Source organism: Balaenoptera musculus, chromosome 5 (genome assembly GCF_009873245.2).
Source record: "Balaenoptera musculus isolate JJ_BM4_2016_0621 chromosome 5, mBalMus1.pri.v3, whole genome shotgun sequence".
In the NCBI taxonomy this organism is placed as follows: domain Eukaryota; kingdom Metazoa; phylum Chordata; class Mammalia; order Artiodactyla; family Balaenopteridae; genus Balaenoptera; species Balaenoptera musculus.
In genome coordinates, this window is record NC_045789.1 from 87,515,627 (window position 1) to 87,535,023 (window position 19,397).

The window sequence follows — 19,397 nt, forward strand, 5'->3', positions numbered from 1 at the left end:
AACAATATCAAAAAGCAGAATTTGCCGGGCTTCCCTGGTGGCACAGTGGTTGAGAATCTGCCTGCCAATGCAGGGGACACGGGTTCGAGCCCTGATCTGGGAAGATCCCACATGCCGCAGAGCAACTAGGCCCCTGAGCCACAACTACTGAGCCTGCGCGTCTGGAGCCTGTGCTCCGCAACGAGAGGCTGCAACAGTGAAAGGCCCGCGCACTGCGATGAAGAGTGGCCCCCGCTCGCCGCAACTAGAGAAAGTCCTCGCACAGAAACGAAGACTCAACACAGTCAAAAATTAATTAATTAATTTTAAAAAAAAGTGAGTTATTAAAAAAAAAAGTAGCATTTGTTAATATCACCATCAATATCATCAGAAAAGTCTTTAAGTATTAAGTAGCCATCAAAGTCACAGTGATAATGCAAGTTTTCCAGAATCTGATTTTTATTTAAAGCTTGGATTTTATCACTGGCAACACATAACAGTTTTCCTTGAAGTGATAGGCTCACTTTGCTCATTTTTAAAGAAAATATCTTCCAAATATCCAAGTCTGAATAACAGTTTGTCAATAGTTTACTCTTATAAGTAAAGATGTTTCATTTAAAAAAAAAAAAAAAAGCAGTTCAGCTTGTACCTCAGTTAATTAGTTAATCACTAGAGTGGTTTTCCTCTAGATAATCATCTTATTTCAATACACAGCAGTAGTGCCTTACGCATAATTTCCATTTCCTCAAACAGGATACTTAAAAGATGTGTATTCAAGAAATGAGATTTAATAAAATAATTGTTTACTGTTTGATCAAGTACACACAAATTAAACTTTTTTTTTTTTTAACTGTGAATGTATATCAGTGAAGAATACAATGACTACTAGTACAGTTTGGTACTAGTTCCCGGATTTAAACCCATCACCATTGCTTTTGTACCATCAGTGCAAATGTCAGTGCAGTGAATTTTTTTTAAAAAGGCCTTTGTATTTTACAATATAGTTTTGACCTGAAAGGGTCTTAGGGACCACCAGGGGTCCACAGACCATACTTTGAGAACCACTGCACTGGACTATAGGTTTCTAGAGGACTTGTCTTTCATCTCTATACCCAAACAATACTTATCACATAGTAAGTACTTCATAAACATGTTTTCAATGAATGCATTACACTAAAGATTCCTTAGGCCTACACCTACAAAACCCCATGGAACGGGAATTCCCTGGTGGTCCAGGGGTTAGGACTTGGCGCTTTCACTGCTGTGGCCCAGGTTCAACTCCTTGTTGGGGAACTAAGATCCCACAAGCTGCGCGGCACAGCAAAAAACAACAACAACAACAAAACCAAATAGGAGGGAAAAAAGGTTACAAATAAAAGTGCATAAAACAAAACCATGGGGAACACGATGAATAAGACATTGTCCTTATATTTGGAATTTTTAGTCCAAAAAGGAAGATAGCTATAAGAAAATATGTTACAACAGAGGTATCATCCATAGAGAAAGAAACAATTAACTCTAACTGAAGAAACTGGAAAAGGGGAGCAAAGGCGTAGAGGTTGAGAGGACAGACTGAGCAGAGGCATGGGAATGTTCTTGTGCACCATCAGTTTGTAGAATAGTCAAAGTTCCAATAGAACGTAGGAAGAAATAAAGTGGAGGATCAAGGGGGAACAATCTGCATTCCTATCTATCCTGCTCACCAGTGCCTGACTAGTGTCCCAAAAAGCCATCTTTATGTCTTCACCCTCCTCAATGACCACTTCACTGCCTATAAAATAAAGACAAACCCATTCTGGCATTTACAAACCTCTAAAAATCTTGTCCCACCCAATTTATATAATCTCATCTCTCTAGAAGTGCCCTACAACAGAAACCTTCTGCTTAGCCTTCTCACTGTTCCTACATTGGGAATTCACTCCCATCTTCCCACCCTGAGTGCCATCCAAGCCTTCTCCAATCCCAGGGGTCTCCTTTTAGTATAGCTATACCCTAGTATATGCCTATTCATTTGCATTCTTATTTCAATAATTAACTGAACACGTCCTACATGCCAGTTCCTCAGTATAAAAAGAAAACCAACACATAGTCCTCCCTCACTCTTGTGGAACTCAAAACGTATTTAGTGAGGTAAACGAAAAGCTACGGGAGAAGAAAAAAAAAAAAAAGGAAATAGTGCCCTTTCCCACATCAAACGCAAACATTCTTATCATTAACATAACTGTTTTGTACTTCGTCCAATTTTTCTCAAGAGCCCATCACCACCACAGAAAAGAGGCTCAATTAAAACATGTTGAATTGGGTACCCCCTTTTCTTCCTAATACTTTTGGTTCTTTCTAAAACTGTAAACCAGATTTGTTTCTGTAAGTCCAGTAGTTCCAGTGGACGTGCATTGTAGCCAAGAATGAGTTTTAGTTTCAAATTGGAAATTTTGGCTCTGTGCAAGCTGACCATGCCTTAATACTGAATCTGTATTGTATAATTCGAACTCTGCTCTGGTTTCTCTCACCTAAGGATGGATCCTTCACTGGTTTTCTTTTGCTGATGTCCCCAAGCTGACCCCCTTCTTTGCCAGCACTGACTGTCTTATGCCCCTTACTCTACATCTTTACTTCTTAGCCTCCTTTCATAATATATTGTACTTTTCCCTCTCACTTCGACTTGGCCTTACCTAATTCAAGAACCCTACATGACCTTCTCTAAGCACCTCAGTACTGAAATAAAACATGAAGAGATGTACTTACTTACACAAAGCAGATCCACATTTTAATAGTAATCTAATCCCTCAAGTACCTAAATTCTATGGAGACAAGAGGTTCCTTATTTTGAAATCCTGTATACCATAATTCATTTCTTCACTGTCTTACTTTCCAAGATGAAAGGACATGACAGTAGCCAAGGTAGATATTGGTAAGGATGATACCACTCCCTGGCTCACATCAAACACAATCAGAGTCACTGAATTGTTAATTTATATAACAGATGCAGTAGTTCAGTATGGAACTTCCCCTAGTATATACCAATCCCACCCTAGAGAGAAAAAAAAGACAGAAGATAGTAAGCTCTAATCATGGCACAGGACTTTATATATGTTCTATCCATCCATGCCTTACAGAAAATGTATTTAATTAAAATCTATTTAGTTAAATCTATTTAATTTTCATTTCCCTAAAATAAATAATAAATAAATGTCAGTTTCTACTCTCATTTCTACGATCTCTTAATTCTCTATACATGGTACATATTTCTAATAACAATGAATAATAAACAAATGATATTTGAGATACGATTTCATAAGTTTTTTAGTAAGGGACACCAGCATTAAGATGCTATGGGGTCCTAGACTCATGACAACATCCTATCAGTTATATTATTCCTTCTCTCTCCAAAGCTTATCTTCTTTCAGATTCCTTCCTTTCACAATTCTATTATTTATAATAACAATCTGAGCCACAGACTTATTAAGCACTTAATGGAATGGAAATAACATTTGAGGTTTTACACAACATCCATTTTAAACACAAATAATGCATGATACAAAATAACAATGTTGATCTGGTGCTAGAGATCAAATTTGGAATTAGGCTATCACTCTAATGTCTAGAGGATGAGTGAACAAATTCAATTTTAAGATGTAGGTTGACTTCATAATTTAGGAAAACTCAGAAATCAAAAACCATAAGCTTTTTCTAGAAACACAAAATTCCATGTTATTATACCAAGATCTTAAATAATTAAACTTCAATATATAAAAGGATACATTAAAATAAAGTCAATGTTTAATACTAAAAAAGAAGCACTAGTGACAAGGGAAAAATCTGGAAATCATTTATATTTGTCTTTGAAGTATTCTGTGTGATTTTTATTTTTCTAATTAAGTTGGGCCAACACTGCTGTAGCACTTTCTGGATATACTCAGACAAAATGAAGGCAGTACAGAAAATGCTCGTGGCAGGAAAATGCCCTCCTGATTACATTTTTAAAGGCATGTAACAAATTAACAGCCAGTTGTTTAAATGTATATTATCAAAGCTGATTATAAAGTTGCCTTTTAAGAGTTAACAGATTTCTATTAAATGTCTGAGCTATTGGATATAAACTAAGGCAAAATTGTTATCACATATTTTTTCAAGCCCAAGACTATATTACATTACTTTTAAAGGATTTATAATTATATTCTTTTAAAGTATGAATCTATAATGTTATAGATCTCTTATTTTATCTTAAGAATCAGCCAAATACGTGTTTTTGAGTTTCCCATGTAACCATCTCCTTACCCTCCTTTATCTTTCCTCCTTGCTCTACTTTTTATTACCTCAAGGCAATTAACTGCCTGATGTTACATAGATACATAATCCTTTACTGGAAATTCCAAAACCTGAGAAGCTTTGAAAACCAAAGTTTTTTCATAACTGAATTAGTGGCAAAAATCTGTCCTGACTTGAACTCATTTGGTAGCAAAATCTGATCTGACCTGAATAGACATGAGACTATTTATAGTCCTTATTTATCACACTTAGTGTAAAAATTCATACATTTTGCTACATTAATATTAATGTGTATAATTATAAGGTGCTGTAAGACAACGGTAAGGATATTTAATAACATACAAATATGCATGAATTACCTTTCTAAAATTTGAAAAATGTGAATTCCAAAACATATCTGCCCCCGGGTTTTGGATAAGGGATTGTGGACCTGTATGTATTTGTAATACTATCATCTTGCCATGAGGGCAGAACTTTATCTTATTCATTGTTTTATCCCCTGGGCCTAGAATTGTGCCTGACACATAGTAAATACTCAATAAATATTTGTTGAATAATCAAAATAAAGAATCACATTGAATTAATAGAAGTGGAGTTCAAAACAGAAAGGAACAAGAATATGTCTTCAGGGCAGTAATCTCCAAATGAAGTTATAATTTATATAGGTCATGAATCTCTTATTTGCAATTGTGAAATACAAAAATCTTCGAAAAAAGTTTTGTCATTACTGCTTATTTTCTGAAACTTCAGGCTTTCTTACAAAATTGAGAAACAGCTATTGACTTATTAGATCCCAAATTAGAATAAAAAGAAATATTTAAAGGAAAAACATTTTTAAAGAAAAGCAGAGTGCCACAGCAGACTTTGAATTCCTTAAGGTAAAGATGCTTTTCGTATTCTTTTATCACTTAGTAAAGTATCTGGCACATAGTAGGTACTTAATATATACTGTTAGAATGAACATTAAAAAAGAAGAATTGGGATTTTTTCCATTTAATAAAGACATGTTGAGCACCCTTCTCAGGCCAGTCATTATGCTAGGTGTAAAAAACAGCAGGACAAGAGACACACAGTCTTTTTTTGCCTTCATGAAACAGATTTTAGGGGGGAAGGCAGATGTTTAAATACTACAAAAAATAAAGTTCCAGGTACTATGGATCACAAAAGAAGAAGTACCTAAACTAAACTGGAAGGTTATGGAAAATCTATAAAGCTTAGACAGTTATGGCTGAAGAGTAGAGCGTGAAGAACAGTGCCACCAAGCTTTGCAGGCCTAATCAAGGACTCTGTACATTTTTCCAAGGGCAATGAAAAGCATTGAGGGGTTTTTAAAAAAGGAGTGATATTTCATTTGGACTTTTAACTCAGACTTCTATTTATTGAGTACTTACTATGTGCCTGGCATATTATCTTGTTTAATCCTCACAAAATAGGCTTTATGTTTCCAAGTTGTATGTAGGAGCTGGTGGCCGATCAGCATCCCTATGTAGAACAACTAGTAGAGCCAACCAAACAAACAAAAATCCAACTATCTGAAGACAGAAAAGAGTTGTTGAGAGAACAAGAACTAGAGAAACAGAAAGAGAAAAAATCTTGAGAGACGAACTGGCTTCTGTAGCAACATTTTCCCTGGGATCATTACTCTGAGCATGAACAGAAGGCTGAGAATCAGGACAAACCCAGTACAAAGCCTGGTGGAGGGCTACCAAGGTTGGACAGAGAAATAAGCAGAGGTGTGGCATAGACTTGGAGATCTTAAGCACATGGCCAGTTTTCTCAAGAAATTTTTTGAATACTAGAATTCTGTGGGGTAGAAGGTTACAAACCTAAGCATGAAACCTGGGAAAAAGTTTCTTAGCAGTCTGACAAGAAAAAGGTTAGAGTCTGGGACCCAAAGGGGAAAGGACCCTTAGAGTATATCAAATTCTTAGCTGAAAACTTGTGAGAGCCAGGAAAGAACCAGAGGAAAATTGAGCCTGAAAGTAAAACTCAGCTTCAACCCAGCACACTCCCTAACTGGATTAAGGGAATCAGTCACAAGACTATCTGCCCAGTGGAGGGGAGACTGAACCCTCAAGAAAGGAGGCATTACAGTTTTTTGGACACAATGTCTGGCAACAAATAAAAGTTACTAGGCATGCCAGCAGACAAAATCAGATGAATAAAAGATAAGAGAAAATAACGCCATAGACAGAGATCCACATATGATCCAGATTTTGGTGTTAACTGACAAGGACTTTAAAACAATTGACTTATATTTTTATAAAAGAGAAAAACTGGACAAAGTAGATGAAAAGCAGGTAATTTTACCTGAGAACTGGAATCAATAAAAGAGAACCATTTGGAAATTTTAGAATTGAAAAATACACTAAATGTAAATAAGAATTCATTAGATGGATTTACCAAGAGATATAAAATAGCATAAAACAGGATTGGTGAATTGAAAGAAGGTCAAAAGAAAATGTCCAAACTGAAGCACAGAGGAAAAAAAATATGTAAAGTAAAGAAAAAGAGTACTAGAGATAAGTAAGACTCAGTGAAAAATCTAATTGATGTACAAATTGGAGTCTCAGAAAGAAAGGAGAGAAAAATGTGGCAGAACAAATATTCAAACAGATAATGACCAAGAATTTTTCAAAACTGGAGAAAGATATCAACCCCAGATTTAAGAAGCCCCACAAACTCAAACCAGAATAAATTAAATGATTATAATAATAATAATAATGCAAACAACAATAATAACACAGCAAGGCACATCTTAACAAGACTGCTGAAAATCAAAGACAGAAAATGTTAAAACAGCCAGGGTGAGGGTGAGGGACATACATTCAGTGGATAACAAAAAGCCTGATGGCTGACTTCACAACAGAAAACAAAGAGGCCAGAAGGCAATGAAATGTCTCAACAGGCTGACAAAAAAATTACTGACAACTTTGAAATTTATGCACAGAAAAAAAAAAATCCTCCAAAAATAAAGATGAAATAAAGATATCATCAGACAAGTAAAACTGAGGAGCTTGTCATCCGGAAACTTGCACTGAAACAAATACTAAAAAGAGTTGTTATAGCAGAAGAAAAATAATCCCAGTGTAAATATAGAAAAGTAGGAGGGAATAATGAGAAACAAAAAGGATAAAAATTGGTTAAAAATGAGTAAATATTACTTTTTTTCTTTCTTAAGATAGTCTTAACTTTCCCATTCAGGCAGTTCAGCTACAAATCAGAAACAATCAGAATCAAGGTCAGAGGATTTCAACTCCTTTCTGAAAAATCACATAATGAATGCACTGATTCTGGCAATACCATTAAAAATACTAAAATGCAAAACAAAAAAAACCCAAAAAAATCCCCCAGCAAATACTGACTAAATACTTATGCTACAGAAGAATAATAGCAATGTCTTGTGGAATTTAAAATAAAATGCACAACAAAAATAACACAAGGGAAAAGAGGTGTAAATAAGTAAAGTGTTCTAAGTTCTAGCATTACATTACAGGGAAATAGTAAAAAAAAAAAATTAGTTTATTCAAGACTACAATTAATCAAGAATAAATGCTGTAGCCTCTAGGGTAGCTACATAAATAACAGTAAAATAATGTGTAACTATCACATTAATGGAGACAAAAATAGAACAACAAAAATATTTGAATAAAATCTGAATAATCCAAAAGAATACAAGAAAAGAGAGAAAGCAGAATGTGAAGCAAATGTATCAAATTAAAAAACCAAATATTAAGACCAGAAATATAAAACCAAATATATCAGTAAATTCATTAAATGTAAATATACTAAATAATAAAATAAAAAGGTTTGTCAGCCTGGATTTAAAAAACAACTATACAAGGATGCTGACGCAGAAAGGGTGAAAATAAAAGTATGGAAAAACTCATGCCATGCAACCACTAACCAAAAAAAGCTGTTGTGGCTATACTAACATTGGACAAAACAGACTTTAAGGCGAGAACCTTATTAGAGATAAAGAAGGACATTTCATAAAGATTAAGGGGTTAATCCACCAGGAAGCTATCACAATATAAAGCTATATACAACCAATGAAATAGCCTTAAAATTAAAAAAATTTAAAAATTTAGAGAATTAAAAGAAATAGACAAATATACAAGCATGATGGGAGATTTAAACATATTTCTTTGAATAGCTGGTAACAAACAGAAAAAAATTCAATAAGATTATAGAAAAGCTGAACAGCATAACTGACACCTGGACTTCAGTGACATATATAGCCTACCTGACCCAACAGTGACGGATACACGTTATTTACAAGTGCACGTGGAACATGCAGCAAAATTGATTACATACCAGATTGTAAAGCAAGCCTCAACAAATTTTAAAATATTTAATCAGTCAGAGAATGTTCTCTGACAACACTGACATTAAGCTGGAAATCAATAACATTGACATGATACTATACATAGAAAATCCTAAAGATGCCACCAGAAAACAAGAGCTCATCAATGAATAGAATAAAGTTGAAGGATACAAAATTAATATACAGAAATCTATTGCATTTCTGTACACTAACAACAAACAATCAGAAAGAGAAATTAAGGAAACAATCCCATTTACCATCACATCAAAACCAATAAAATATATCGGAATAAACCCACCTAAGAAAGTAAAAGACCTATACTCAGAAAACTGCTAGACACTGATGAAAGAAACTGAAGACAACACAAACAGATGGAAAGATACACCGTGTTCTTGAATTGGAAGAATCAATATTGTCAAAATAACCATACTACCCAAGGCAATCTACAGATTCAGTGCAATCCCTATCAAAATACCAATGGCATTTTTCACAGAACTGGAACAAATAATTTTAAAATTTGTATGGAAATACAAAAGACCCCAAAACGCCAAGAAAATCTTGAGAAAAAGAACAGAGCTGAGGAATCATGCTCCCTGACTTCATAGTACAAAGCTACAGTAATCAAAACAGTATGGTACTGGCACAAAAACAGACACATATATCAATGCAACATGATAGAGAGCCCAGAAATAAACCCACACACTTAAGGTCAATTAACCTGCAACAAAGGAGGCAAGAATATACAACAGAGAAAAAACAGTCTCTTCAATAAGTGGTACTGGGAAACCTGGAGAGCTACATGTAAAAAAACAAATTTGAACATTCTCTAACACCATATACAAAACTAAACTCAAAATGAATTAAAGACCTAAATGTAAGACCAGATACTATAAAACTCCTAGAGAAAAATATAAGCAGAACACTCTTTGACATAAATCACAGCAATAATTTTTTGGATCCATCTCCTAAAGCATAGGAAATAAAAGCAAATAAACAAATGTGGTCTAATTAAAAGCTTTGGCACAGCAAAGAAAACCACTGACAAAGCAAAAAGACAACCTACTGAATGGGAGAAAATATTTGCAAATGATATGTCTCATAAGGGATTAATATGCAACATATATAAACAGCTCATAAAACTCAATATAAAAAAACACTACCTGATTAAAAAATGGGCAGAAGAACTGAATAGACATTTTTTGAAAGAGGAAATGCAGATAGCCAAAAGGCACATGAAAAGATGCTCAACACTGTTAACCATCAGGGAAATGCACATCGAAACTTCATACCTGTCAGAATAGTTATCATGAAGAAGAACACAAGTAACAAATGTTGGCGAGGTTGTGGAGAAAAGGGAACCCTCCTACACTGTTAGTGGGAATGTAAATTGGTACAGCCACTATGGAAAACAGTATGGCAGTTTCTCAAAAAACTAAAAATAGAACTACCATATGATCCAGCAATTCAACTCCTGGGTACATATCCAAAAAAACCAAAAACACTAATTCAAAAAGATACATGCACCTCAATGTTCATAGCAGCATTATTTACAATTGCCAAGATATGGAAGCCACCTAAGTGTTCATCATTAGATGAATGGATAAAGAAGATGGGAGATTATATATATATATGTGTGTATATGTATATATATATATATATATATATATATATACACACACACACACATATATATATATATATATGTGCATGCAATGGAATACTACTCAGCCATAAAAAAGAACAAAATTTTGCCATTTGCAGCAACATGGATGGACTTGGAGGTCATTATGCTAAGTGAAATAGGTCATACAGAAAGACAAACACTATATGATATTACTTATATGTGGAATCTAAAAATTTTTTAAACTAGTGAGTAAACATAAAAGAAGCATAGTCACAGATATAGAGAACAAACTAGTCGTTACCAGTGGGGAGAGGGAAGAGGGGGCAATATAGGAGTAGGGGATTAAGAGGTACAAGCTATTAGGTATAAAATAAGCTACAAGGATATATTGTACCGCATGGTGAATATAGTCAATATTTTATAATAACTATAAGTGGAGTACAACTTTTAAAAATTGTGAATCACTATATTGTACACCTATAACATATAATATTGTACAGCAACTATACTTCGAAAAAAGTACAAAAAAAAAAGAAAATATTAATTGCTTGGAAATTAAGCAATATACTTCAGGATACCCCTTGGGCCAAATTTTTTAAATGACAAAAAAATATTAGGAAATGTTTTATACAAAAGGATAGTAAAAATATAACTCGTTAAAACTGTGGAATGCAGTTAAAGTAGTGCTTAGGGGAAAAATCATAGCCTTAATGCGTATTTTAGAAAAGAAAAAAGTCTTGAAATCCATGATCTAAGTTTCCATCTCAAGAAACTAAAAATAGAACAGCAAATCAATCCCAAAGAAAATAGGAGAAAATTAATAATAAAGATGTGATCCAAAATTAAGAGAAAATTTCAAACCCAACACTGGTTCTTTGATGAGATCAATTAAATAGATAAACACCTAGCAAAACTGTTCAAAGACACACATGCACACAAATTTTCATAATCCGAAACTGTGACAGACTTTTCAGACATTAAAAAGAAATAAAAATTTATTAAGACAACTTTAAGCCAATTATTTATATCATTTAAATGAACAAATTCTTTGAAAAACACAATTTATCAAAGCTGACAATAGAAGGAATAGAAAATCTGAATACTCCTATATCTATTAAAAATTGAATCTGTTCTTTAAAATCTTTCCAACACAATGCTGAAGCAGAACAAAACTGGAGGACTGACAACTTCAACTTATTATAAAGCTACCAAAATCAAGACAATGTGGTAATGTTAAAAAAACAGACAAGTAGGTCAATGGAATAGAATAGAGACTCAGAAATACCAACACAAATATAGTCAACTGATCTTTGACAAAAGAGCAAAGGCAATTCAATGGAGCAAAGACAGTCTTTTCAACAAATTGTACTGGAGCAACTGGACATCCACATGCAAAAAAAAAAAAAAAAGGATCATAAATGTAAAACCCAGATCCATAAGACTTCTAAAAGATAACATAGGATAAAATCTAAGTGACCTTGGGTTTGGTGATTAATTCTTAGACATAACACCAAAAGCATGATCCATAAAAGAAAAAAATTGATGAGTTGGACTTCATTAAAATTAAAAACTTCTCTGAGAAAGATACTGCCAGGAGAATGAAAAGACTGGCCACAAATTGGGAGAAGATATTTGCAAAGCACATATCTGATAAAGGACTTGTACCCAAAACATAAAACAGACTCTTAAAACTCAACAATAAGAACACCCAATTAAAAATGGGCAAAAGACCTGAAGGGACACCTCACCAAAGAAGACATACAGATGGCAAATAAACATATGAAAAGATATTCAATATCATATGTCACTAGGGAATTGCAAATTAAAACAACAGTGAGATATCACAACACACCTATTAGAATGGCCAAAATCTAAAACACTGATAACACCAAATGCTGGTGAGAATGTAGAGCAACAGGAACTCTCAATCAGTGCTGGCGGGAATGCAAAAATGGTATAGCCACAATGGAAGACAAGTTGTCAGTTTCTACCAAATTTTTACCATACCAGCCAGAAATCATGCTTCTTGGTATTTACCCAAATTAGTTGAAAACTTATATCAACACAAAAATCTACCCAGGAATGTTTATAACAGTTTTATTCATAACTGCCAATCTTGGAAGCAACCAAGATGTCCTTCAACAGATAGTGAATGTATAAACAAACTGATACATCCCCACAATATAATATTATTCAGAAAAAAAAAAGCTATCAAGAAACAAAAAGACATACAGTAACATAATGGACATTGCCAAGTGAAAGAAGTCAATTTGAAGAAGCTACATACTGTTATGATTACAACTATAGGACATTCTCAAAGGGAAAACTATAGAGACAGTAAAAAACCAAGTGGTTGCCAGGGGCTTGGAAGGAGGGAGGGATGTGTAGGTGGAGCACAGGGGATTTTTTTAGGACTGTAAAACTATTCTGTAAGATAATGGAATAGTAGGTACATGGTATTATACATTTGTCAAAACCCATAGACCTGTGTAACACAAACAGTGAACCCTGATGAAAACTGTGGACTTTAATAATAATGTATCAATACCGATTGGTCCACCAATAGTAACAAATGTACCACACTAATGCAAGATGCTAATAATAAGGGAAACAGTATATAAGGAAAGGGGATGTATGGGAACTCTGTACCTTCTGCCCAACTTTTCTGTAAGCCTTAAACCATTCTAAAAAATAAAGTCCACTAATTAAAAACAAAACACAACAAAATAAAAAACCTTCTCAAAAGAAAATCTGAGACACAGGCTTCAATGGAGAATTCTTCCAAACATTTAAGAAAGAAATAACACAGTCTCATAACATTTTTATATCAAATAGAAAAGAAAAAAGGGGGAACACTTCCCTACCATTTTATCAGGCCAGTATAACCTTGATATAAAACTTGTCATAGACATTACAAGAAAGGAAAATTACAGACCAATCTTTCTCACTGACATAGATTCAATCCTTCAGCACTTACTATTGGACTTCTGCTAATGCATAGGATGTGGACAGCCAGAATAAGAAACATCACTCCCACCCTAACAATGAGAAAAAGTGGTATAATCTACAAAATCATAACTTTTGAACTCACCATAAAACTGAAGTTTTAAGACGATCAAGTGAACTAAATTCCAAAGAGTAACAAGCCCCTCTAAAGACAGATGGGACTCCAAACTATTTCATATTTGGCAAAGCACAGGAGGAAAAGGAGGCTACCGTACAAGCAAGAAAGAAGAATTCAGTTAAAATTGTTAACTGTTATTGATTAGATGTGGGCTAGCATGTCAGTTGAGAAACACTGGGAGCTCAAAACCCAAGGGGAATTCACACTCACTTGCATGCTCTTTTCCGTAGGTCTCCATCAGGACTGAGGGCAGAGCAGGAACTGCAGAGAGCCCCCTTCTGTGGCACAGGTGTGCAAGAAAGGATAGGCTATCACTACAAAACAAGCATGCAACCATGCCCAAACTCTCCTCTCATTTGAGGAAGAGGCCTTAAACCTCTGAGGGAGGCAATAATTTGTTGCTTCTGGGGGTGAGATAGATACAAAAACTGTCTTCCTCATGGAAACGTAAGAAAACTCTCATGGGCCCCAAATCCTGTACCACTACATAGCAGAGGTAAGCCAGAACTAGCAAGAGGCAGGAATCTCTCTTTCACCCATTATTTGCCACAAGGCAAAGTTTGGCTGCCAAAAGCAGAAGAGAAAGGAACATTGTCAAAGACCCACTCCCAAGGCACCTGGACTGAGACAGGACCAGGAGGACAGAAAACACCTGTATCTACCCTGAGCTTAGGACTGAGTAACAAACAACAGACTACTGCTGAGGAAGGGATCAGAGCATGGAGAGAGACCTCCCTCTGTGGCACAGGCAAAGGAGACAAATGAAAACTGAGGACACAGACACTGAGAAAAACCCTCCAGTACCCCAGGACTATTTCTAAGCACAAAGTTACAGCAGCCCACTGAATTTGAAGCTTGTGGTACACTGAAGCTAATGACAGTAATAACAAAACTCAAGCCTAGCTTGGCTCCTGACTGTACTGACTGAAGCCTCCATACTCAGTAAAGATATAGAACACTTGAACAAAATTGTCAATATACTTGACCTAATTGACATGTATAGTACAGTAACAGCAGAATGCTCATGCTTTCCAAGGGCACGTGGAACATTCAACAAGATAACCTGAATGGCCTCGCACATGTTTTAAAAATTAAAATTTTTATTAAAAAATGTTCCCGCAAAGAAAACTCCAGGCCCCAATAACGTTACTGGGAGTTCTACCAAACATTTAAGGAGGAAATAATATCAATTCTATACAAATTCTTCCAGAAAACAGGAGAGAAGGGAACACTTCTCAACTCAGTTTAAGAGATCAGCATTACCTGATATCAAATCTAGACAAAGATGTTAAAGTAAAACTATAAACCAATATCCTTTATAAAAATACTCACAAAATCTTCAACAAAGTATTAGCAAATGGAATCAAGAAATATATAAGAAGGATAATGCATCATAGCCAAGTAGAATTTATCTTAGGAATGCAAAATTGGTTCAACATTCAAAACCAATTAGTATTATTCACCATATCAACATATATAAAAAATCACATGAGCATCTCTCCAGATACAAGAAAAGTATTTAACAAAATTCAACATCAATTAGTAATAAAACACTCAGAAAACCAGGAATAGAAGAGAGCTTCTTCAACCTAACAAAAAGCATCTATACAACATTGCACTGGAGTCACTAGCCACTGTAACAAGGCAAGAAAAAGAACTAAAAGGCACACTGATTGGAAAGGAAGAAGTAAAACATCTTTATTCGCAAATGACACATATACTTGGAAAATACTAAGCAATCTACAAAAAAGGTACTATATCTAACAAGTAAGTTTAGTAAGTCCCCAGGATACATGGTAAATATACAAATATCAATTTTATTTCTGTATACTAACAACAAGTAATTGGAAACTGAAACAAGAAAAAAAAGCCAGCATGTTAATAGTATCAAAAAAACATGAAATACTTGGGGAAAATCTTAATAAAATATGTGCAATATCTGTGTACTTAACTATAAAACACTGATGAGAGAAAATGAAGATACGAATAAATGGAGACACAAAGCATGTTCATTGGCCAGAAAATTCAATATTGTTAAGATGTCAAGTCTCCCCAAATTGATCTCTACATTCAACATAACCCCAATACAAATCCCAGTAAGTTTTTTGTAGTAATTTACAAGATGATTCTAAAATTCATATGGCAAAGCAAAGTACCTAGAGTAGGCAAAGCAAAGTACCTAGAGTAGTCAAAACAATTTTGAAAAAGAGAAGCAAAGTTGGACGACTAATTACCTGATTTCAGGACTTACTATAAAGTTATAAAAATCAAAATAGTGTGGTATTAGCATAATAATAGACAAATAGATCAATGGAACAGAATAGAGAGTTAGAAATATTCGTGCACGCACGCGTGTGCACGTGTATGTGTCTGTGTGTGTGTGTCTGTGTGTGTATACTAAATCAATTTTCAGCAAAGGTGCCGAGAAAATTAGTGGAGAAAGGATAGATTTGTCAACCAATAAGTACTAGAAATAGGTATGGTATTGGACATACACATGCAAAAAACAACAACAACAAAAAGCTTTACATTACATCATATACAAAAATTGACTTAAAATGGATTATAGATCTAAATGTCCAAGCTAAAACTAATAAAACTTCTAGAACAAAACATAGGAGAAACTTTTTTTTCTTTTTTTTTTTTAAACATATGGAATTTATTGTTTTCTGGTTTTCCCTCCTGACATGATACCTTTTTTTTTTTTTACATTTTTATTGGAGTATAATTGCTTTACAATGGTGTGTTAGTTTCTGCTTTATAACAAAGTGAATCAGTTATACATATACATATGTTACCATATCTCTTCCCTCTTGCGTCTCCCTCCCACCCTCCCTATCCCACCCCTCTAGGTGGTCACAAAGCACCGAGCTGATCTCCCTGTGCTATGCGGCTGCTTCCCACTAGCTATCTATTTTACGTTTGGTAGTGCATATATGTCCATGCCACTCTCTCACTTTGTCACAGCTTACCCTTCCCCCTCCCCATATCCTCAAGTTCATTCTCTAGTAGGTCTGTGTCCTTATTCCCGTCTTGCCCCTAGATTCTTCATGACCTTTTTTTTTTTTTTTCTTAGTTTCCATATATATGTGTGAGCATACGGTATTTGTTTTTCTCTTTCTGACTTACTTCACTCTGTATGACAGACTCTAGGTCCATCCACCTCACTACAAATAACTCAATTTCATTTCTTTTATGGCTGAGTAATATTCCATTGTATATATGTGCCACATCTTCTTTATCCATTCATCTATTGATGGACACTTAGGTTGCTTCCATGTCCTGGCTATTGTAAATAGAGCTGCAATGAACATTGTGGTACATGACTCTTTTTGAATTATGGTTTTCTCAGGGTATATGTGCAGTAGTGGGACTGCTGGGTCATATGGTAGTTCTATTTTTAGTTTTTTAAGGAACCTCCATACTGTGGAGAAACTTTTTGAGACCTTGGGGGAGGCAAAGATTCTTAGGTAGGGCACAAAAAGCACAAATCATGAAAGAAATTGATAAAAATGTATGTCTTCAAAATTCTAAATTTCTGCTCTTTGAAAGACCCAGTTAAGAAAACGAAAAGATAAACCACAGACTGGGAGAAAATATTTGCAAGCTGCATATCCGATAAGGGACTTATGCCATATATAAAGAATCCTTACAATTCAACAATATGAGAACAAACACAATTTTTTTTAATAGGCAAAAGATTTGAACAGACTACTTCACCAAAGGAGATATAAGCATTTGATAAGATGCTCAATATCTTTAGTCATTTGGCAAATGCAGTTAAAGCCACAATGGGATATTATTATGCTCCTACTAGAGGAGTGTAATTATAAATAAAAATTAATTAATTAAACACTGACATCAAGCACTAGCAAGGATGCAGAACAATCCTCATAACTGCTGGTGGAAATGCAAAATAATACAGCCACTTTGGAAAAGTTTAGCAGATTCTTATAGACATACACTTACCATACAACTCAGCAATTCCACTCCTAGATATCTATCCAAGAGAAAAGAAAACTAAAAAACAAAACAAAACAAAAAACCTATACCAGAAAGCATGTATCGGCTTTACTCATAATCTCTATAAACAGAAACAACCCATAACTCTATAACCAAAAATGCCCAGCAACCAATGAATGGATAAACAAATCGTAGTACATCCAAACAATGAAATATTACTCAACAATAAAAAGGAACAGAACTACTGAAATACCAACAACACGACTGAATTTCAAAAGCATTATGCAAAATGACAGAAAGCAGGCACAAAATTTTAAATACTGTATGATTCCATTTATCACATTCACCAAAAAAAGGCAAAGATCTCCTGATCAATCTCTGCATCCAAAGAACTTAGCGTATTAGAAAATACTCGATAAGCGCCCAGTGGACGGTTAGACGGGCAATCATTGCAGGGAGGGTAGGGCGCAAAAAGGTGATAAATAGACGCGAAAGCCAAAATGTACCTGGGGGCTCAAACCCACCTACAGGGTGGAAAAAGTGAAGGAAGGTATAGTCCAACCTACCTCCACTGACTCCAGCAGCTTAAAAAATTAGACCCTGTAAAGGACTACAATATGAATGAATAGCCTCAGCGGTTCTCTGGCCTGAAGAAAGGCGTGATGTGACCCACCTTTCTTTTAAAAAAAAAAAATCTATTACCTCCACGCCCGAGGCTGAGCAAGTGGAGCTTACACCTGGAAGGGAGGTTTTTCCCTCCCCAGGAGCGGAGCTGGAGAGACCCGAGGCGGGCTTCGGCTTAGGTCAGCGGGGTGCAGAAAGAGCCGAAGCACCGCCACGGCCCCGCTGGTCTCCATCCCTTCCCACTCAGCCTCACTTACCCAGGCCTGCCGTTCCAACTGAGCGTACAAATTGGAGCCCTTGAGCTTTTGGACTATCTGGGCAATAATGAGAGCGAGATCCGACTCCTCCTGCAACATTTCCCTGGTCCTAGCCCGCCAAGCAGCAGGGGCAGGCCGCTAGCGGGGAGAGAACCGGCTACGTACGAGGTCCCACTCAGGGCCAGTGACACTTCTCGGGGAACTTATTACGCAGGGACTCCTCCAGCGGGCGTTACCAGGCAACTGCCGGGCCGTGTGTCCGTTCCTCTCTGGTCCCCCCCATGCCTGAAGGCTCCAGCACCTGCGTTCCGCTGGCAGAAAACGACCTGCGGGGTGGGGGGAGGGGAGTAGCTTTTCATTCCATTGTTCCTGCTTGGTCTGTTGTTGAAAGGCAAGCAGAGGAGCTCTTTCCTCTAGAGCCACAGCGCCTCTGATGCACCAGGGGAAATCAGAAAGTTGTGTATTTTGTGTTTTATTATAAAGAAAAATAATAGGAAAATATTATAAAGGAAAATAATAACCTTCCAATCTCTACAGAAACAGGGCAGTGCACACAACATGGCAAATGACTTCCAAAAATTATGAGGCTCTGATGCTAGCTGTGTGAACTTGGGCGAGGTGCTTAAATTTCAGAACTCAGTTTCCGCCTCAGTAAAATAATACCCAGTTGACAAGATGCTCTGATGATTAGCTGAGGTAACGATTGTGAGGGGTTCTAGCACTGTACTAAGCACTCCATTTTTTCCCCCGTTCTCTTTCTATTTTCTGGGATCTTATGCCAGGAATAAATAGACAGCATCTCCTTATCTAACAGCTACAACTTAACCAAGAAGCATTTATTGATAGGTTTTCTGTGAAGCACTGGCAATTCCAGGATAGCTAAGACATTGTCCCAGCCTTAAGGAATGTGCCATCTAGATTTCTCTTCTTCCATGCACTCATTCGTTCAATCAAAAATCAATTCAAAATTCATTCAGCTTTCAACTTATTGAGCATTTACATACAAGAAGCTGTGTGGACACAAAGGTAAATAAAACATGGTTCTTGACATCAAAGTAACATAGCAAAATTTTTTAAGAGAACTAGAAGTAGCTGATTTAATTAGTTGAATGGCATTCCAAAAGCCAGCTAATATAAGGCCTATGGAATAATATATGTATTAGAATAACCTCGCCAAAATAATCAAGAATTAATTTCAAATGTGTGTGTGCATATATTTTAAGCAGAGAT

At 35.6% G+C, this 19,397-nt stretch overlaps 1 protein-coding gene across 4 annotated transcripts in view; it reads right to left on the minus strand.

Moving 5' to 3' along the window:
- TBC1D19 (TBC1 domain family member 19) overlaps positions 1 to 18,377 on the minus strand; it is a 161,836-nt gene extending 143,459 nt beyond the window's left edge. For 2 of the 4 annotated variants that reach the window (XM_036852006.1, XM_036852004.1), the window contains exon 1: positions 18,168 to 18,368. In XM_036852006.1, coding sequence (XP_036707901.1) covers positions 18,168 to 18,266 — 99 coding nt within the window. In that variant the 5' untranslated portion in view covers positions 18,267 to 18,368. Of the gene's footprint in view, positions 1 to 18,167 lie in introns of all 4 variants that reach the window. The other 2 variants (XM_036852005.1, XM_036852007.1) reach the window with 2 other exon arrangements.
- Between the last annotated feature and the right edge of the window lie 1,020 nt (positions 18,378 to 19,397).